General features: G+C 40.6%; 3 protein-coding genes across 4 annotated transcripts; 2 read left to right on the plus strand and 1 right to left on the minus strand.

The window, feature by feature from the left end:
• Positions 1–232: 232 nt before the first annotated feature.
• LOC132793995 (uncharacterized) lies at positions 233–3,983 on the minus strand. Its single transcript, XM_060804200.1, has 2 exons — positions 3,855–3,983; positions 233–3,705 (listed from the first exon to the last, which is right to left on the minus strand). The coding sequence occupies exons 1-2, from the start codon at positions 3,910–3,912 to the stop codon at positions 449–451; spliced, it is 3,315 nt and encodes a 1,104-aa protein (XP_060660183.1). The 5' UTR covers positions 3,913–3,983; the 3' UTR covers positions 233–448.
• A 791-nt stretch (positions 3,984–4,774) lies between these two features.
• Positions 4,775–12,425, plus strand: LOC132787451 (E3 ubiquitin-protein ligase Su(dx)). Of its 2 annotated transcripts, none has more exons than XM_060794502.1 (6): positions 4,775–5,086; positions 7,458–7,827; positions 7,907–8,049; positions 8,879–10,953; positions 11,077–11,275; positions 11,336–12,425. In XM_060794502.1, exons 2-6 carry the CDS (start codon positions 7,551–7,553, stop codon positions 11,603–11,605), a joined length of 2,964 nt encoding a protein of 987 aa, XP_060650485.1. In that variant the 5' UTR covers positions 4,775–5,086; positions 7,458–7,550; the 3' UTR covers positions 11,606–12,425. The 2 variants fall into 2 exon arrangements, with proteins under 2 accessions (XP_060650485.1, XP_060650478.1); XM_060794495.1 differs by having other exon boundaries at positions 4,775–5,048.
• Positions 12,426–13,363: 938 nt separating this feature from the next.
• LOC132790949 (uncharacterized) lies at positions 13,364–15,817 on the plus strand. The gene is made up of 2 exons (XM_060799719.1): positions 13,364–13,530; positions 13,593–15,817. The coding sequence occupies exons 1-2, from the start codon at positions 13,487–13,489 to the stop codon at positions 14,923–14,925; spliced, it is 1,377 nt and encodes a 458-aa protein (XP_060655702.1). The 5' UTR covers positions 13,364–13,486; the 3' UTR covers positions 14,926–15,817.
• The last annotated feature ends 6,773 nt before the right edge of the window (positions 15,818–22,590 follow it).

Consider the following 22,590-nt stretch of genomic DNA (forward strand, 5'->3'; position numbering starts at 1 on the left):
GTGTGTGTATGTGTGTGGGTATCTGTATCAGGCTTATAGGGTCGAGCCGGTAATTAAGACATGTCGAGTGTCATGAGAGAGAAACGGAGGCACAACCAAGGTCTTTAACACACTGCACGCCAAGCAGGTAGAACATAAAGTTCAAAAAAACACAAAACGACTTTCTCGAAGCAACGTTAGCAATGCGTATCAAATTCAAACAAAATGTTGCTATTGTCATTATTCAATTTAATCAAGTCAATTTCGTCACACTAAAATTAGAATAAATAAGCTTAGAACAATATTTCAATATTGCTTTAGTTAACTAAAGCTCAAAGTTTGGCTATTGTCGTTATTTGGAATTCGTAGTCAAGTTAATTTCGTCCGACTAAAATTAGAATAAATACTCTTATAATACTAATCGCATCGAATTTGCCATTTCGATAAGTTATCGGTGTCGGCATGCCGATTAACCGGTGCATTTGCTGGCTAGCGTGCACATGAGCGTCTTGGGGCAGAAGACCAACGATTTTGAACAGGTCATTTTGTGACCCTTCATTTGACCTTCGGCGGTCTTGTAGCACACAAAATAGCTGCTAATGGAGGTCTGATCCGGTATCTTGTCCCCCTCCCTGCAATAGTATTTGCGTTTCTTCACCGAACCGCTGCCGCTGCTGCTTCCACTGCTGCCTCCACTGCTGCTTAGGCTATTACTAAAGGTGCTGATGGTACTGCTAATGATAGGGGTCATCGTGGGCGCTGGCATTATGGGACGTAACGTCGAACTGGGCTCCGACATCTGCATCATATACGAGTCCATCATATGATTCTCCATGCTTCCCGATGCTGTGTGAACCATGTTCTCTTGTGCCGAACTGCTGCCGTATTGCTGCAACAGATTGGCAATATTCTGAGCCTTGATGGCTGCCTCTTGACGTCGTTTTGCCTCCGCGAGCAGCTTAAGTGTCTCCATTTGCTGGCGACGATTCTCATCGATGGAATACCCATTGAATTGCGGCATATTTCCGCACTGCGCATAGGTCGAGGCATCGCAAATGCGCGTCTGTTGATTGAAGCCCGTGTAGGGGGGACAGGAATAGGAGAGAACCTTGCCATCCTTTTTGCTGCACACAAAATAGCGAGTGCAATCCGTTTGATTGGGCTGTCTTACACCCGCCTGGCACGTGATGACTTCCACATTTCCCAGTTCCGACATGGCCGATGATGATTGGGTCATCAGCGGTAGAATAGACTTCTGGAAGACATCCAAACTGATGAAGTTACCATTGAAATTCACCAATTGTCCCATGCCCCCGGGATACTTGGATTTCGAGGGCATAGCTGGCAAAGAAGGCATCGCGGGCATCGAAGGTAGACTCGATTGACTACTGCCAGGCCCAGTGAGATGTCCCATTCCTGTGCTAAACATGCTGAGTCCCACATTGCCTGCAGTATCCGAGTAGATGCTGCTGCTCATCGTGGGTGTAGGTCTGGGTAAATATGGGGCCTTGAACTGATGATGATGCTGTGGCATTTGCTGTTGTGGCATCTGCTGTTGCTCGCTGCTTGTTGGCGCATTCTGGGACATGGTGTAGCTGTGCTCCACATATGTAGCAGGTGCTAATTGATGGCTCATGCCCATCATATCCGCTGAGCTGGAGCCGGCAGCGCTGCTGTAGGTCAGTACGTGAGGACTGTTTAGACGATTATTATTATTGTTGATATTATTCAGGTTGCTGTTCCCATTGCTGTTGATATAGTTGGCGTTAATTGCCTCATCAGCGTCCACTTCCATGCTTTCGATTTTCTGCGAATTGGGTCGGATTTTCACTTGACCTGGCTCAAGTTGCGATGGGAACATGCCCGGCATACTGCTTTGACCCATGCCCGTGGGATAACTGTTGTCGGCCTGGAAGATTGAATTCACATTGTTCTCATTCAGATGAGGACTTGGCGTGTAATAAGTGGCAACAGTTGCGGGCGAGGGATGTACGGCAAAGGGACTCGGTGTTGTGTGCACATAATCGTTGGCATAGGGCGCTGCATATTGTCCGGTGTATTGATTGCTCATCGTTGTCACCGAGATGGTGGAACTTGGACGTGCTGTTGTCATGGTGGCGATGAATTTGTTGTAATAGTTGTTGCTATCCATTTGAATGCTGTTCTTGTTGCTGGAGGTGCTAGAGACAGTGCTGCTGCTCATGCCGTGCTTGTCCAGACTGGGATAGACGCCTAGACTGTTGCCATAGGTGTCGAGCACTTCCTTCTCACCCGAATTTGTGCTGGACAAATGCACGGGAATCACATTGTTGTGAATGATGGTTGTGCTCGGCTGTGGTTGTTGCTGTTGCTGCTGCTTCTTGTTGTAGGTGTTCTTCTTGTGATGCATGTAATGAGTCCTGGGCGGTTGTTGGACATCGTAGCTGGGCATTTGATAGTATTGTTGGAATGGATTGTTGTGGGGCGATATAATCAAAGGTTGCAGTATGGGTGGTGCATAGTAGGCGCTGTTGTAGGCGGGATTCGGCAGCACTTTGGGTAAATTTTGCGCAGCAATCATTTGCTTGGATAGCTCCAACACTGTTTTCAGGGTTTCCTCCGAGATTTTGGGCTGATGATCGTTGAAGTCAATACTTGAAGCAGTACTAAAGGGTTGCTGCATTTGCTGTGGTGGCGCCTGTTGTTGTTCGGCACTGTGTCCGTATTGGGGTAGCGTAAACATCACGGATCCCTCGGGTCGATTGACCACAATCTGGGAGTTGGCATAGCCAGGACCATACGAGGAAAATGGCTGAGTATTCGACAGCATGAGCTTTGTTTCCGGCTGCATGCGATGCTTGGTCAGATGTTCTTGCAGCAACGTCTTATTTGCCGTTGGTTCCGGCAGCGAATCTGGTGATTTCGTAGTCGCGACTGTCGCTTGGGTTGTGCTTGGCGGTGGCTTTGCTGTGGTGGAGACAACAGCAGCATCCTTATAGTCGCCTTGGGGATTAAACATGTCGTAGCGATTCTTGAGATCAAAGTGTGCCAGGAAGGCATTCAGTTGATCCGGACGCATCTCAACCTGTGACTTGTCACTATTCTGGTACGTCTGCTGAAGTCCGTCAATCAGTTGAGAGAGACGCTGCAAGTGTGCCGTCAGATCGGGATCAATGGGAGAGGCACTTGAAGCTGCTGGTCGGGAGGTAGAGCTCATCATAGTGGCAAGAGCGGACTTGGTGCTAAGCTGCGCTTCACCTTCGCGAGTTTGCGGCAACGATTGGCCATCCAACTCGACTAATTCACCATCGCCACTCGAATCAAACTGACTGACCGAGGAGACTTCATCCTCCCCAATAAGATTGGGTGCTATTAAGACGTGATCAGTTTCTGCTGCCGATTTAGAGTGTGGCACTTCATCCTCCTGCTCCTCACTGCTTAGCGTGGAGTCCAACACAATTTGCACATTGTCATCCTTGTCGTTGTCGCTGAGCCGCAATTCCGCCTCATCCCGGTTGTTCACAATCAAGATATCCGATTTGATGGTCGAGCTGGACATCTCGCTGGGTGTTAGGCATTCCCAATCGTCACCGGGCAATACACAGCTGCCCACATTGTGCTCATACACAAGTCCCTTGTTACATTTAACTGGCACCCAGACATGGGAGTTGGAGGGCAGCTCTCGACACTTGTAGAAGGCATCGCAGCGTGTCTTGTGGGGACGAGATTTTTCAGGGCAGGGTTTACCTGGGAGCAGGTTTTTTGTTAGGGAAGAAAAGAAAAGAGGGGGAGAAGAGAAGAGAAGACAGTTCGAGTTTAATCCAATTAAAGTGTGTATCCAATTTGATAAGCTGTTAATTCCTTTTGTTCCAGTGTTCACTTTTTTCTGATTTTACCTTCCGAAAAGTAAAAGAGACCCGTCAACAAATATGCATAGAAGATTAGTGCACGCATTTCGAAATTCGATGTCGAATTTTAAATATCCTTATAACAAAATTCGCGCAAAGATTCCGACCCGATATATTTTGGACACTTCCGCTGCGGACAAAGCGCGCGTTACGAATGACTGCACATCCGCGGTTTGGCCAACATTAAATTTGATGAATAATTTTCTCTTTTTTTCTTCACGATCACAGTCGGGTTCTCGCTCGGCGAAATGTAAACACACATCAAGCAGTGCTCGAGTTTCGACGAGCCAAGTGTGAAATATACGTAAAGTCCGATTTGTTGTTCACTCTCACATACCGAGTGAGCTTGAGTCGGAAGGGGAGGTACTAATTGTTTAAACAAATCCACCACTTGTTTTGCATAGAAGCAGAAGCAATTTCACTTTTATATGCCACATTATTCATTGGTAGTTTTATAATTTCGTGCATTTTCTATTTTAATAATCGGTACTTATCGTCAACTATTTATTATGTTTAATAATTTAGTCAAGTCGCAAATAATGAAATCTCAAAATATTGAGTTGCTCCACTTATTTGAATATACCGCTTTCATAGCCTTGCAATCGAATGATTTAGTGCTATCGATAATCGATATTTCAAACGCTATCGATGTGGTATATTCTTATCTGATATTACTTATATTTCATAAGCGGCTAATGATTGAGAGCTTTTGCAGTGTATTATTAATTATTATAATATAGATAATTCCATTTTTATTATTTTATTGCATTTTTAGGATTTATTTTATGTGCAATTTCCTTGCTACAAATTTCCCTCTGTATGAAGTAAACCCCAGCTATATATGGTATATTATGGTATATTTTACAGAGTAAATTAGCACATTCTATAACAGAAAGTTGCGGTCACGCTGAACGTAGCACAGTGCAAATGAAAACTATTTTTTTGCCAATGCATTGATTGTGTGTGCTTGAATAAACAATGCCAACTAGTATTGAAATACAAAATGAAAAACAATAGTTGTCAAGTGCAGTGCGCGCGTCAAATACTAAAAACGAATTAACAAAACTGACGTGAATATTGTGTGTGCAGCAACTGACATACACATACAGACACCTATACAACAAAACACACATACAGTGAACAGCATACTAAATAAATTGTAGGGCAGCAAGTGCAAGGAAGGTAAGCACAAATCGCTCGGTCAGCAAAGCAAAGCACAGGTAAAGCTAAAGGTAGATAACTCCCAGCTACTGAGAAAAGAAAAAACAAAAACAACAACGCCTTTGTGCATTGGAATGTGCGTCGCACTTTTCAGTTGGTTTGTTGCCTGGGCGCTCCAAGCAAGAATATGAAGAAGAAGAGGAAGGCTGTGTCAGCGCCACCGCCGCGACCTTTGCCTCAATTACAAACAAACCAAGTGACACACATACATACACAGACACACATGCATAGCACTAGTGTGCGTTACATGACTATGAATATTTACCTCAACTTGTCGACATGGGTGTTGCGTGCTTAGTGTTTAATATAATATACTAGATATATGTATATATATAGATGGAAAAGTGGAAATAGTGTTTTGTTGTTGCTGTTGCTCTTCAGGTGTTGTTCACCAATGTTGTCCGCGCCCTCAAATCGATCCCCCACCCAAGACAACTGCATACGTGTGTGTGTATCGATGTATTCTTAAGCATTTATTCGCTGCAGTTATTGACATCTAGGCACACACACAACAATAGCATTTGGTTGCATATGTATTGCATAGATGTAAAATGCCGCAGCTGTTGTCTCGCTTCGCTGATTATATACATACATATTTTAGTTTCCTTTTTGCCCACACAATCGTTGTCTGCCCTCTCCATAAAACACACAGACTCACACACACACATATATGGAATGTATATATTGCCTGATAACAGCGGCTGTATTTTTTTTTTGTTTTCATCATCCGCTCTTTGTTTACGTAGTATTAATAAATCATCGATGCTTGTTGTTGCTGAGCTTTTTGGACCACAGGAGCACAGGCTTCCAGCTTGATCAACAGCTGAGCTTTATCCGTTTATCCGTTGCATGCCGGATAAACTGTCAATACTTACACCTTGCAGCTAATTGGAAGGCGTGAAACAAAAGCTAAATAACTTTGGCTAAATCAATAGAACACAACTATTAACACTTGTTGTTGTCGCTTTGTTGTCTTTGTAATGTCATGCATTGTTGAATCCAGAATTAAATCGTCATCAAATTAATTTGCTAGCTACTTTGGTCACAAATAATATTGAAATTCAGGGAAATTTTTGTTGTGCTTTATTTTTGTTGTTTTCTTTTGTAGGTGAGTCATTTACGCGATTATACAATTTATTTGTGGCGAGTTGTTGGAGCTATGTATGTGAGTGCGTGATATCAAAAAGTATCGTTAGGCACACACACACGCTCAATGGATATGTGGGTATGTGTGTATGTGTGTATGTACTTAGATGAGCGATAACTCATGTTTAGTAAGTCATCTACATTTAGATTGATGTGTGCGATCAACATTAACTTGCAAATTGTTATTAATAATTGTTGTTCGAGCTTGCTTTCAAATTACGGTCACAGTTTACTTGGCTGGGTTTTAAGGGGGCTTTAGGGGGGCGTGGTTAAATACTAAAGCTACTTTTTGAAGCTTTTTTTTGATGTAATGTCACCAAATTTGATAAAGTTATGTCTAATAATTGCTAAGATATCGAGTTTTGAACAGACGGACAGACAGACAGTCGAATAGCATAGATTTAAAATACTGCCAACGCCTTAATTGTAAGTTGATCCAGGGTTTTTCTTCCATGGTGGTACCTCTTATAAAGAGCCAAGCAAAATTTTATTGGTTTGCTTAATGGCATTTGTAATTGGTCCCCAGACGTATCGGTTGAAGTATTTCCCCAAGATTACGCTTATCAAAGCATATTTATTGCGAGTCGTATTTTGTTAAATGCTGATTTTCGACTGCACTTTAATTACATTTCTGTAGAATTCTTGTTTTTTTAATACATTTCAATAAGTTAAAGTGAAATTAATATTGTGATATAAGGGCTTTTCTATTGAAACGTAAATACATTATTGTATACAAACGAATTATATGGAAAAAGTTGCAACTCAAATTAAAATTATTTATATGTTAGTATAAAATAACAGCTTTTTCAATTTTAGTATTGTATATAATGAAATTTATTTAAAGAAACTATAAAATATGTTAAACGTTCCATACTATATATGTTGTATATATTAAAAGCTCAAATATTGAGAAGTCATACAAACTTCCACTTAACTTAGGAAAAAGCCAATAAAAACCAGCTATAGCATCCGGGGCCTAACGCATATAATATAAGCTTGTTTTACTAATAGTAGCTACATATGTACTTTACTTTATTTGAAATTGCTCTCTTGGCTAAAGCGAAACCGGCAATCTTATCAACTTTGGCTGTTTTGTCGCAATCTCTCAACTGATAATATTTTTTTGTTTTTGTTTTTTTGGGGTTTTAATTTGTGCACAAATAATTGCGTGTACGAAAATGAAATGATTATTTATGCTCACTCTCTCTCTCATTGTCTTTGCAGCCCCTTCGAGTAGCTGGCGGGCAGGAAGTCTTGCCGTGAAGGTTGAACAATCAAAGCCAGAGAAGCAAGAGGAGCAGGTAGCAGCACGTTTAAATGGCTGATGGTCAGCAGGCAGCAGGTGCAGGTGCAGTTTCCCGTGCTGGTGGCAACAATGGCCCGCTACTCGATGTGCCACAAACAGTAAACAATGCCACAGGCAGCAGCAGCAGCACTTCAAGTGGCGCCTCAGCTGCGGTTGGGGCAATTGGTGGCGCAGTTGCCAGCGGGAGTGCCCTAGCAAGTGGCAGTGGAGGTGGAGCTGGAGGCAGCGGGAGCAGCAGCAATAATGGGATCGGCAGCAATCAAGGCTATTATCAATTAAGCGTGACAAGTGAGTGTGGTGACAATGACATTGAAAGGATTGCCATTGAATTGATTTTAATTTGCATACTGCACTTTGCATTTCACAGTTGAAGAAGCCTCGCTGCGCAATAATGGCTTCCTCAAACCGAATCCTTACGTGGAGCTGCTCATCGACAGCAAGAGCAAGCGCAAAACGGATCTGGTGAAGAACAGCTATCTGCCCAAATGGAACGAGGAATTCACAGTGCTGGTAAGCAGAGCAGTCAGGATTACTGCAAATATCTTAAGGCTGGCTTTAAATGCTAAATTACGATTCATGAAATGTTTTTTAAAGCAGCTTTCGAAAGGTTTTTGCACAGAGCTGAGAATACTTTCAATAGAGCAAATTAGAATTATCTTTTCATTTGTAAATACACGGTGTTTAGTTGACAAAATTGAAGCGAGGAGCTTTTTATAGTTGCTACTTCAATAATTCATTTATTAACTGTTTTTGCATTGTTAAGTATTACCTATTTATTACAGAAATCCCTATGTTTAGGGAAGTTTCAGAAACTTAAGTTCAAATCTTTGCAATTTCAAAGCAATCATTTCATATTATTTATTTTAGACTGATTCGCTCTGATTAGTTCAATGCTTTAGCTTTATTTTTTCATTTCAAAATATTATTTAATTAGGATCGCTGCCGTAAAAATAAGTTTGTTAACAAAAGTTAATTTTTAATGCAAAAATGCTTTTATGAATTAAACAATTATTATGAATTATGTAGTTTGTTATACTTAACTATTCAGAATCAAGATTAAACAACAAATTTCGATTAGAAATATAATTGGTTGTTAATTATGCCCATTACGATTCGCAACCCAAAAGTTAGATAGTAATCTAGTAATTGCTAAAGTGTTATGAAAATAACTGTCTAAATATAAACTAATTTAATTATAAAATAGCAACAAAACAAAATCATTATTTAAGCAAAAATCATTTCATTTCATAATCATAGCAATAAGAGGCTTAAAGTTGCAGCTCTACTAACATTTGAAATCGAACATATAACCAAAATACACATCTTACCTCCCTTGCAGATAACACCGAATTCAACGCTGCACTTCAAGGTGCTGGACCATTCGAGCTTTCGCAAGGATGCGATGCTGGGCGAGCGAGCCATTCACTTGGCCCACATACTGCAGCACTACAACGGACGCTGCGAATTCCTCGAACTGACCATCGATCTGTTTGTCACCTCCAAGTCGGATAATCGCCAGACAAAGAGCGGTGAACTCGTTGCCATACTCAATGGCCTCAAGCTCGACATGAGCAAGCTGCAGTTGCAGCCACAGAACGGAGCTGCTATTCAACCGGTTAATCCGGCTGTAAGCGATGCTGCTGCCGCGGGACGTAGTTGTATGATTTATGGCGGTGTGCGTGCTAGGATGCGGCTGCGTTCAAGTAATGCGGAGCCACAGACAGCGACGCCGCGTTCCCCGCTGCCGCCCAATGGTGTCGTGGAACAACGACGCTCGACAGCGCCGCCTGTGTGGGAGCAACAGCCACAACAGCCGCAGCCACAGCAGCAACCACTACGCTTAGTTAATGGCAGTGCAGCGGCTGTGCCGCAGACAGCATCGTATCCGCAACAGCCGCCAATGCCGGCGCCACAACAGCAGCCTCAGGCACAAGCAGCAGCAGTAGGTGTGCAACAACCGATGCCACAGCGTGCTCAGGTCTATGCCAATGGCAGCGTGGAGAACGGCATGTATATGACCAATGTGGCGGTGCCCGTCGAACAGAGCGCGGCCTGCGGTCCTGTGCTGCCCGTGAGCAATGGCAGCGACCCACAAATGCAGACGCAGCCAGCGGAGGATGAGCTGTTGCCCGTGGGCTGGGAGATACGCTTGGATCAGTATGGCCGGCGTTACTATGTGGATCACAACACACGCTCCACGTACTGGGAGAAGCCGACGCCGTTGCCACCGGGCTGGGAGATACGCAAAGATGTGCGCGGTCGTGTCTACTATGTGGATCACAACACACGCAAGACGACGTGGCAGCGGCCGAACAGCGAACGTCTCATGCACTTCCAGCACTGGCAGGGACAGCGGGCCCATGTCGTCGCACAGGGTAATCAACGGTTCCTCTATTCGCAGCAGCAACAACAGCCGACGGCTGTGACGGCACAGGTGACACAGGACGATGAGGATACGCTCGGACCGCTGCCCGATGGCTGGGAGAAGAAGGTGCAATCCGATAATCGTGTGTACTTTGTGAACCACAAGAATCGCACCACACAATGGGAGGATCCGCGCACGCAAGGCCAGGAGGTGAGCCTCATCAACGAGGGTCCGTTGCCACCAGGCTGGGAGATACGCTACACTGCAACCGGCGAACGTTTCTTTGTGGATCACAATACCAGACGAACCACCTTCGAGGATCCGCGACCTGGTGCGCCTAAGGGCGCCAAGGGTGTCTACGGTGTGCCGCGTGCTTATGAGCGCAGTTTCCGCTGGAAGTTGTCGCAGTTCCGGTATTTGTGCCAGAGCAATGCGCTGCCCTCGCATATCAAGATCACGGTGACGCGACAGACGCTCTTCGAGGACTCGTATCATCAGATAATGCGTCTGCCCGCCTACGAACTGCGACGACGTCTCTACATCATCTTCAGGGGTGAGGAGGGACTCGATTACGGTGGCGTGTCGCGTGAATGGTTCTTCTTGCTGTCGCACGAGGTGCTCAATCCGATGTACTGTCTGTTTGAGTATGCCAACAAGAACAACTACAGCCTGCAAATCAATCCCGCTTCCTACGTCAATCCGGACCATTTGCAGTACTTTAAATTCATCGGACGCTTCATTGCAATGGCGCTGTATCATGGACGCTTCATCTACAGCGGCTTCACCATGCCGTTCTACAAGCGTATGCTGAACAAGAAACTAACGATCAAGGACATAGAAACGATTGATCCGGAGTTTTACAACTCGCTGATCTGGGTGCGTGACAATAACATTGATGAGTGTGGCCTTGAGCTGTGGTTCAGCGTGGACTTTGAGGTTCTCGGTCAGATCATTCATCACGAGCTGAAGGAGAATGGCGAGAAGGAGCGCGTCACCGAGGAGAACAAGGAGGAGTACATAACGCTGATGACCGAGTGGCGCATGACACGGTAAGTATTGGAAGTGAAACAGTTAATATTAAGATCATTATTGACGAAACACTTCCCACAAGTCTTGTCTACAAATAGTCGTATAGCTTTATTAACTTTGTTCTCTTTTTGCACACTTTACAGAGGTATTGAGCAGCAGACAAAGACGTTCCTGGAGGGCTTCAACGAGGTGGTGCCACTCGAGTGGCTCAAGTACTTTGACGAGCGCGAACTGGAGCTGATACTGTGCGGCATGCAGGACGTGGACGTTGAGGACTGGCAACGCAACACCATATATCGACACTACAATCGCAACTCGAAGCAGGTTGTCTGGTTCTGGCAGGTGAGTTTCTCAATTGTCTCAAGTTGAAACAGAAATTCAATTTTACAATTCACTTTGTAGTTTGTGCGCGAAACGGACAATGAGAAACGCGCTCGTCTGCTGCAGTTCGTGACAGGCACGTGTCGTGTCCCAGTTGGCGGCTTTGCGGAGCTGATGGGCTCGAATGGACCGCAACGGTTCTGCATCGAGAAGGTGGGCAAAGAGACGTGGCTGCCGCGATCGCATACGTGCTTCAATCGATTGGATTTGCCGCCCTATAAGAGCTACGATCAGCTGGTGGAGAAATTGACCTTTGCCATTGAGGAGACTGAGGGCTTCTGCCAGGAATGAGTGGTAGTCGATTTGTGGTCAGTTTGTTGATTAATGTTTAATTCCAATTGAGAGCGTCCCGCGTTCTGCGCTCTGTGTCGCAAACCGCATCGCATCGCGTCCCGTTACGTTGATAGTTACTGTTATTATTATACTGCATTGCCCACTGTATACGTATGTACATATTACATATGTTTGATCACTATTATGTGCACACCCACACACACACTCCCACACAAACACACACGCATATATTTTATCGGAGAATTCCCCGCTCCAAAATTCCTATTGTATTGTATTGTCTACAAAACATTATTTTAAGGCGTCTTTTGGCTCAATCTGTGCACTCTATGTTAAGTTTCGGCCATATGCTCTATTTATGCATTAATAACACACACATACAGACACTGTGAGAGACACCGAGCCAGCTCCCATGTCATATCTTTTGTTGTTATGTGTTTTTCTCTTTTAATTAAATATCGAAAAATGTTACATCTTGTTACACTCGTCATTCAAACGGTCCACAAATTATAAAAACCAAAATAGAAAAATCAATTCTAAGCGAAGAAAAAGAAAACACGCAACAACCTGAGCAATAAACAAATTATATAAATTTGTCAAATTTTATGTTCACTTTATATGCATGTAAAGTTTTGTAAATAGTTCCATATAAATGCTATTGTTAACAATCAAATAATTATTGATTTGGCCCTCATTGTAAAGTGCAACTTTAAATGCAATACATAGCGAAAAGAAAGCAAACGTTTTTAACTGTTTAACAATTGTTTAGCACATCAACAAACAAAATTTTAAATATCAATACACAAAAACGAAACAAAAACCAAAAAAAAATGCAAGCGAAGAGCTACAAAGAAAATTAATATCATGTTAACTTTAAACACCGCAAATACAAGTAACAAATTATATTAGTCATTATAGTAAAAGAAAAAAACACACTCACTTAAAACAATAACTATACAAATTCAAATAGCAATAATTGTTGTTAACAAAATGTAGAAGAACAAGCAAACACACAAAACATAAACAAAAGTCGTAAATTTGAGTAAACGGCAAAATGCGAGAGAGATAACTATATTTTCATGAACTGCATGCGAATGTACATTAAAATACGAGTGTGTAGTTATGAATGTTGTGTAAAGCAGGCATAAAAACGTAAACGTTGGTAAATTGTACGATTATACATATATACATTATTATATATATACATATATATATTTAATTAGTTTAATGCAATTGTGTATTGTACTGTATTATATAAAATAAATGCAAAATTATTTAGTGATATGCGAAATTGGCGTCTCTGCACTATTTAACTCAACTTATAAATAGAAAATGAGACTATTTCTTGTGTCGAATATGCTACATTGAAAATGTTGAAGGTGAAATTCTATTTTGCAATAAAGCATTGCTTGATTTCGCTGCTGCTGTTCGCATTTAACAAGCTGGTTTCCATTATTTATTGCCGTGAAAATTGCGAAACGCAGCGGTTAGCAACAGTGAAAGACTAAGAACAACAACATTAATAAGACAACAATGCCATTAAACACTGTCGTCATCGCCGTCGTCACTGCTGGACGCCAAATGCCAATACATATTTCCAGCACACTGGGAGATTTTTTGCAATTAAAAGCGATGTTATGTAGGATACGTGTGAAGTCCTTGATAGCTTAAAACCTTAAAGTTTTAAATTTCAAATTCAAGCGAATCGATAACACACTTATCACTATTAATCGATTTTTCATTGTGTAAATCGAATGTAAATGATCGTCGCAGTGGCAACTCTTGACCATTATCAGATGGCATCGCGTTAATATTGCGGTACTTTGTGCACTACGCGAATATTTTAAATTTTCGAGAAAAATATAGTTAAATGTAAAAATTATGGAAGCTAATACAATTTCAAACGATATAAACAAATTTCAAAGGTAAATATTTATAGCTTATCTAATTTGCCGCTTTGTTAAAGTTCAGTTTATCACCACAACAGCGGTGTCAGCGAAATGCCTGCGACTTCTGCAGACCACCACGAATCAGAAGAAAACTCAAAGTCTGCATATTGCATGCCGAAAATTATCTTATTGCCTTGTACCGATATAAATGAAGATAATGTTTACTTGATGCCACGTCGCACTGAGGAAATGTTAAGGTCACCACTGCACAGGGACAGTCGCTCTTCGTCGTTTATGACGCCCAAAACGATGCAGCCTCAATTAGAGCCACGACGTCGAAAAGAATTGTTGCAGTCGCCTTTGCAACAAGACATGCGATCGAGCTGTAAATTAACACCAGAGGAGGCAAAGCATGTATCTTTACAACCACGTCGTACTAAGAAGTCACCTGCAAAGCAGCCAGAAATGCTGACAACTCCTTCGAAGGATTTATTGGAACCACGTCGCACCAAGGAATTGTTGAAGTCTCCGTTGCACAAGGACATGCGTGCCACAATGCAGAATAACTCCTCCAAGATTTTGTTCCAGACCCCCAAAAAGCAGAATGTTAATTTGTTCGAGTCTAACTCAAAAAATATTTATTCGGAACCACGTCGCAACAAGGAATTGCTTCAGAGTCCCCTACACAAGGATATGCGTGCCCAAATGCTTGGGAAAGGCACAAAGAATAGCCACAAAGAAGTGCAAAACCATAAGAAAGTGTTGCAGTCTGTAGAATCTAAGGAAAATGTCAAAACACCATCCTCGCATGTAATAAAACCAATCTCTAATATTTACTCAGAGCCACGTCGAATTAAGGAACTCCTGCAGTCGCCGCTGCACAAGGACATGCGTGCAAGGATGCTACCGCAACCCTCCAAGAGCATTTACTCAGAGCCGCGGCGCACTAAAGAATTGCTATATGCTCAAAATCAGGGGAATGAAGCTTACTCCGCACGACGCAAGCTGCAATTCAACAAGCAGCAAGGCGACTTAAGATTCCAACGCATTTTGAGCTACTTACGGAGTGTTTTTAAATCCGTTTCGACCCGGGATCTGCAAAATTTAGGCGTGCAGAACTTTATTATCATCATGAAACATCTGTTGGAAACTGCAGAAGTTGTAGTTGTACCTTTAAATCAATCCAACTACATAGAGCAAATATTCAAGGCGATGGAGCAGCTTAATTATCCACATAAAATAATGAGATCTGTATTGCTAATGCCCAGCGCATCGCTGACGCAAGTGCTGCAGCTGCTGGACTTTTTAATCGAAATGGTATCGAAGAAAAACGAGGATAATCACTTGAATGTGGCCAAAGTGGAGACACTGGAATTGCAATTGCAGTTGGTGCAATTGGAAAAAGAAGATATAAAGACCACTTTTAAATGAGATCAACAACATTTGCCAGATATTTAAAGCAATGTCAACTGCCACGCTGCTTTATAATGGAGCACATCCTTGTGGAACTGGCATTTAGCAGCTTTGTTGACGGCCTCTGCACGTTCTCACGCATTGTGTGCGGTTTTTAACGGCAAAAGTCAGAATGGCAAGTTCAGGTTTTGTGGAACTAAAGTAAAGCCAACTAATTGTGCATGGCTGAAAGAGGCAGCTCCATTTTTGCTGGAGGCTGGCGAACACATGTTGCAGGCAACCAAGAGCCAGACCCAGGTAGGTGGCATAACAGCTATATACATACATATAGTACACACATATAGCAACCATATGTAGTTATAACAGCAACTAGCATAACAAGAACTGCGGCTGCGGTTGTTCATGATGCTGCTTCTGCTTCTGCTTTTGCTGCCTGTCGTATGTAAATTATTTCGAGTCATAAAACAAACTGTCACCCAGGTAGTAGTTTCACAATGCGGCTGTGGCAGGGCACTCAAGTGAAATAAGCATATCATAAAGTTCCTTAGGCCCATGCAGCTAATGAACAACACAACACAACACATCAGCAGCAGCAGCAAAAACAAAAGCAGCAACTTTCAGTTTTCGGAATATAAAGCTTAATAAGCTCAAAAGTAAAATCGCTGCGTTTTCAGCTTAATTGTGCTGACAGAATTATCAAGGTAGAAACGCAAAATGTCTTAAAGCCTTGCATGCATCTTCAATCAAATAAATCAAGCAATTTCAAAGCTGTCATTGAATTTTAAATCCTCGTTATGCAGAAACTATTGTGCAGCGTCCCAATGTGTCGTTTATTTATAAAGATTTCAGATGAATTACGGAATCAAGTTAATAAATATATAATAAAATACATATTATATAAAATAATTTATTTATTATTATTAATAAAGGCGGAAGGAATACGAAATCAAATATTATCAATAATTAAAGTTGAAAACTTTATGTAAATCTTTGACTTATGGTTATACTTATAAAGATATAAAACTTGGAAAATAAAAATCTAGTTAGGGGTTTGTTTATAAAAATGTTTTGTCCGTCTGTCAAAGTTGTATATCAATGAAGAAGAAGAAGCAATTATCTATTGTTAACTTTTATGACAAGTTTAGACAGATATCGTGTTTTGTTCTGGTAATTGAGAAATTAAGAACATGATTACTTGTAACTTATAACAGCTATATACAATTTAAATAAAATAAAATATATTGTTGACAGTGCAAGACTTTTAAAAGATAAATCTCGAAATTGGAACAAGTTTTTGATTTATTTTTGCATGAATTAATTGAATTGCGGGTAGCTCAGATAGAATGTGTGAGTTAAGCGCTTCTGTCATTCGCAGAGAATCTGTAGTTGAAAAGCAATGCTAAAGTTTTGGACCACGAACAGAATTTGTATGCAAGACGAAACCAAGAACTGGGAATCGCCATCGTTAGCGTCTCGACGACAGCGTCATCAGTGTGGCCAAAGCTTGCACTGACTAACGGTTTTCCCGTTGCGACTTCTCTTAACTAGAGGCAATGACAAGGCGTGTCTGCTGCAAAAGCTTCACTGAGATGTCGAGTCATGCAGTTGCAATTATTTTGGAGTTTATACCACGTTTCCGTTTCTTACTGCATTTAACGTTTGACAATTTGCTTGGCAACGGCAAATTTAGCAGCTGCGCAGACTAAGAGAGCTAGAACGAGGGGCAACAACAACAACTGCTTATCAGTAAATTATATCTTAGGTTAACGCTCTATCTTCTGTGTTTGCCGCACATATGCTGGCCATGTTTACGGCACGTCTGTTCCGTGGCCATGTTTGTCCGCCACGGTCTAGCACAGTTCTTGTTCTCGTCGGTCGTTGGTTTTGTTTGTGCGCCATTTCGGCGCTTTTCCTGCTGATTTATGCAAAACTGTGGCATTTTTCAATTGCATTTCCCACGTTCAGCAGTCGTTGCGCTTCATTGCTGCTCTATGCTGTTCGCTCCGTTCATTTTAGTTCCGCTTCGATCAAGCGGTTCGTTCCGCTTAAGCTGCGTTCATCTGGTTCACTTAGCTGCTCATTGCTTTAGTCTGGTTCACTTAGTTGCCCGCTCCGCTCATCTAGTTCATTCTAATTATCGTCTTAGTTCAGTTTGTCTAGTTTCGTTTAGTTCGCTTTGATTCTTTCTGTCTAGTTCGCTTCGCTCAGCATTCGTTCGCTTGCTGCTCAACTCGTTTATTCGCTTCATTCCTGGTTTGTGCAAATGTGCCTGTGTGTATGTTTGTGTGTGTTTTCCCTACAATTTTCACACATTTGCGCAACTTTGCTTTCAAATGTGCAACACTTTGCCATGCTTATTGTTGTTGTTGTAGTTGTTCTTGTTCCAGCGTTGTTAGTTTATGCTCCGCTACTGCTGCTGCTGCTTCTTCTTCTGCTTCTATGTTTGGGTTTGCTGTAGGCATGGTCACGGGGGCCGAGAGGGATGCGTTAGCGGGACAAATGTCGGCAGCTTCTTCGCACGAGTTGCCAACTGCATTTTATTGTTCCTCTACATGTGTGTGCGTTTGTGTGTGTGTGTGAATATTCGTGCGTGCGTGTGTCTAAATGTGCTTGCATGTACATATGTGTGTGTGGGTGCGAATTCATGGATCCCACGGAGTTACGCTTGGTTTTGTGCATTTACTGTCAAGTGATAACTTTCGCGTGGGTTGTTTCAGCAGTTGCAGCTATGGCAACAGCGCCATCTTCAGCTCCAGCTGCGTTAGTCGCCATTTGTGAATCACACGAACCATAAAAACAAATGCTAAATTTTAAACAAGGTGCATCAGCTGCAACAGCAGCGTCAGGTGTGCAGGGTTACAGGTGAATAAACGCCTTCGTTTATATCTCATTCATGATGCTCTGGCATTACGACTTGCTACTTACCTAATGCTATCTATATGACTTGCTAGTGAAAGTGCAGCTGAGTAAAATACTGAAATTATTGATGATAATATTTATCACTAGCTCATATCTGCACTTCTTTTAAATGTTTACAAGGATTGAACTTTGGATTTTAAGGAAAAACTTTATTCTTTTTATGATTATTAATAAATTTTGAGTTTTTAGAAAGATGATACTTAATTTACAATGAAATTTAAATTTAATAATGCTTAATTCTTGATAAAGGAATCTTTTAAAGAAATTAAAAATCCTTGGTCTTTAGCGACGAATATTCTTTTATTTAAATAATTGCGTATCGTTTTTACCTTAGTAATATGGTTATGTGTGTTTAATATTTATCAATTGTACAAGTTATTTATAAAATACTTTTATGTGAAAAAAGCTAACTTACTACGGGTTTTAGTTAGTTTGGCTGACAGTCTGGTATATTTTGTACTCTGTGTTATATTTTGAATGAATTATATCAATATACCAAATATAGCCTTCGGCATGTTTTTAGAATTTTCGCTTGCCTATTTGTTTATATTTACTTTGAGTTTATTTTTGTAATATCTCTTTTAAAAAGGTACTAAATATAAAAATGGAATGGAGAGAATATTTACGGAGTTTTGAATTGTTTATGAATTTACAATTTGCTCAACCTTATCACTTTTTTCTTATACATTTCTTTCTCATTTAAAATTACATTCCCTCAAAGTTCTCGTTGGACCCTCGCTAGATCAGCGATCTGCCAAGTGTTGCACTAATTTTCCGGCTAATTTGGAAAATGTGCATAAATAATGCGAATGCCATTTGGGCCATAAACTAAACGAGCCCCAATGGCCATGTTTGCTGTGTGTGTGTTGTAATTGTGTGCGTGTTTATGTGTGTGTGTGTGTGTGTAGTTAATGTTGTCGGTGTGGTTGTTGTTCTAGCCTGAATAATGCCCCTTGACAGCAGCCGCATTTGGTATTAATCATACGCACTGTTGCAGCCACTTGTATCCTGTTGCATCATGCACTGTTGAAAGCGAACGCGTATGTGATGGCAGCAGTTATTCGGCGAGTTATCTAACATTTTGTTAAACAGTTAAATAAATTGGAGCTTTGTAGCAACGATGCGGAATGACGGCATGCGAATTGATGTTAATGCAAGTGAAAACAACAAATTTATTGGCGCGCATAACTCAATGGGATGCGTTGCAATGACGATGATGCATGCGAGTAGCCCTCAGAATATGAATGTATGCAAGTTGCAAATTTATAGCGAGGCCTCGTTGCTGAGCACTTTGCCAGCTTTGCTGCTGCCGAACTATTGCGTGGGTCAAGGCCTAAATGAGCGCACTGCCAAAAGCAAGAAGCGACAAACTAAAACAAAAACTAAAAAAAAATTAAGGACAACGATGACAACGGCAACGTTAACAGCAAAAGCGGAAACGGAAATGCCCAAAATGCAATTGTCACGCACAGTTACAGTTGCAGCAGTTACAATAACAGTAATAGATAGATAGCAAGACAGAAAGACTGAAATTTAAATGGAAAATTTGTGTAGCTAATAAAGGGGCAACAACACAGTCCAAAGGGGACCATCATCGAGCAGTCAGCTCGACACTGAATAGGCTGGATTGTTGCCTCGTTGCCTCGTTGCCTGCCTGCTTGACTCGTCGTTGGCTGACTGCTTGCTTTGAGTGGCAGTCTGCTCTCGCTTGACGTCAGCACAGCTGACAAGTGCAGAGACAGCGACATCCTCTTCTCATCTCTCATCTCTCTTTTCGCCCTCTCCGCCATGGCCATTCTTGGTCTAGGCTCAAGGTAGCAAAAGCCATTCGCTTGCCACATATTTTAAACGGGTCAATACGTATCGAAATGCTGTTGAGCATTTGATAAAGAAACAAGCAAGCAAATCACAGTCAAGTGTGCTCGAGATAGCGAGGGAGAGGAATACACTAAGTGCGACCAAAGAAGCCAAAGTGACGCAGTTGCATTTGAATAAGTTCTGGATTTATAATACAAACGTTTCAAAATTTGTTTATATTTGTAGTTGCGCAAACTTTTGAAAATTCTAGAAACTCGTTTGAAGTATGTTTTATTTTCAAATTTGTAATACACATTACATGACACTCGTAGAAACCATTTAGAATCTGCTGCTATTTTCATATTTATTTTGGGATTGTTCTGAAAGTGTAAGAAATCATTTATAATATGTTCATAACTTTGTATTTGTAATGCGAACTTTCTGAAACTCCCAGAAATAGTTTGAAATATGTTTTTAATGATGGTTCGAAAACTTCAATTTATTTTCAAATTTATAATACACATTTTATGACACTCAGAAACTATTTAGAATCTGCTGCTATTTTCATATTTATTTTGAAATTGTTCTGAAAGTGTCATTTATTATATGTTTATAATTGATAATTTATAATGCAAGCGTTTGAAAGTGTAATTCTAGTAGAAAGTAGAATTCTATGTGCTTGAATTGAAACTCAGAAATAAGTCTGCATATTTTGACTTTTAAATTGTTGTTGTGAAACTGTTAGAAAACATTTCTCATATTATATATTCTTATTTCTATATTTAAAAAACAATTCTTGTAAAACTTTCGTAAACTATTTTGAACATGTTTATACTTGTCGCCTCTATGAACATTGCCAGCAAATAGTCTTCGAGCTGATTTATGATGGTTTAGATAAAGAAACATGTGAACAAACAGCTTGACAAAGAGTTGCGATAGAGTATCTAGTTGGTAGTTTTGTCAGCTTGGGGCTTCAGTCAGATTAAAGCTCAGCTGCATTTGCATATTACATAATTTGTCGAGTGGCCAAAAGGAGGCGCAAGCGGAGAGGAGAGAGGTGGAGGGAGGCAGCTCTAAGGGCCACCACATGTGATCATCGTTATCGTCATCGTCATCATCATCATCACATGGCAATGCTTTATGGTCACTTTATATTTGCAGTGTGTGGATTAATTTAATGCACAGCGGGTCATAGAGAGAGAGAGAGAGAGGTGGAGTGGGAGAGAGGGAGAGGGAGAAGCATGCTCGGTCTGTCCGCAAACACTTGACGTGCACAAGTTGCGCATACGCCCCGTTATATCGCATCGCACATGGATTGCTCATGTTCGTGCTCATGTCTCTGCTTAGGTAGCTGCAACTACTTATTGAAAATGCTGATGCCAATATGCGGGCGACGCTTCGCCCCTCCCCCCGCCTCTGGCAGAAGGTGAAGAGGAATTCTCATAGTTGTGCTAACTGGATTGTTTGGCTAAACGAGGATTGCCACCCAAATGTGTTTTGGTTGCCATCTTCTCTGCAATAATGTTCGATTTATAATAATGCGAGTTGTTATTTGCGAGTTCTGCTCGACGAAAAACTCACTGTGACAGCAAGAAATTAAGATTTATGCTCTCTCTATTGACTATGGGAGACAGCAGTTGAAGCTAATTCGTTTTAAAATTAGTTTCTGTTTGCTAGGCAAATTCAACTGCTTATAAATAGAACTTTGAAGTAGGCAAAGCATTGCGACTAGAAATGTTGAACGTCTGGCTTGCAAACAATTTTTGCATTTAAATTGACAGAAACTTAAATTTAAATTTAAATTGTTTGCAGAAAACAAGTACAAGGACACAACAACACTATAGAATACAAATATTTTTCGTATTTTCAATTTTCATGTTCAATTCATATGTTTTGTGTATTTGAATTTCATAGAATAAAACTCATTCTCAAAGAGAATAAAATTATTACTCCATAATATGTTCTCTACGTTTTAAATATTTTACACACTTTCCAATTAACTTTTGCAGTGTTGTGTAGATAAATCAAAGATATTTTCTTACAATCACAGTGACAATTGTTAAACTACATAATACAAATACTTTTCGTTTCAATGTTCAATTCACATGTTTTGTGTATTAGAATTTCAAAGTTAAATTATTTCTCAAAGAAAACTATTTCTGAACTGGAATCCAAATTATTATATTTATACTCACTTAAATGAATTTTGCTCAGTTTCCAATTTACTTTTGCAGTTTTGTGTAGATAAATCAATGCTATTTTCATACAATTACTGAGAATTGTTTCCATTTTTGTTCTTGTGCTTATTCAAGTATTCATTCGATAATGATTGGAAATATTCCATACTAATTGCTGTTATGCTTCATTCAAAACCGTCTATTAGTAACTATAATAGTAGGTAACACTGGCACTTCAATTAAAAACTTAAACAAAAACTTAATATAAACTTTGCAACGCAATCATTTATTAAACAACTGCAAGTGGTTTGTGTTTTGTTAGGCAAAGGTTGAGTTGCAAACGAAAAACTGAAAATTGAATACACTAACTATGCAAAATACAAACATGGTAACCGAAATTATAAAAAAGTAGTTTTTTAAAAGTGTAGTTAACAATCGAAAAGAAGTTAGTTATTTGGCAATAGGATGTCTTTAAAAATCTATATTAATATGTAAGTATCTAACATAGTAGTTTAAATTTAAATAAATCTCCTTAATTAAACCTCTTACTTTAAATGTTAGATGTGTGATCGCATTTACTCAAATAATGGCAATCTTAATCTAATTTGTTAAGCATCCATCAATGTGATATATGATTCTGTTTTATGTTTATTTTCGCCACTAAAGATTGCATATGAATAATTCTCTAAACTAAAACAATTTTAAAAGTAGGGTTTTCTTATAGCTCTCTAAAGTTAAGATTGATTTTAGGAACTTTTTCAGTTTAACGAGCATTGTTAATTTTTTGCAA

This window comes from Drosophila nasuta, chromosome 2L, assembly GCF_023558535.2.
Source record: "Drosophila nasuta strain 15112-1781.00 chromosome 2L, ASM2355853v1, whole genome shotgun sequence".
Lineage (NCBI taxonomy): Eukaryota > Metazoa > Arthropoda > Insecta > Diptera > Drosophilidae > Drosophila > Drosophila nasuta.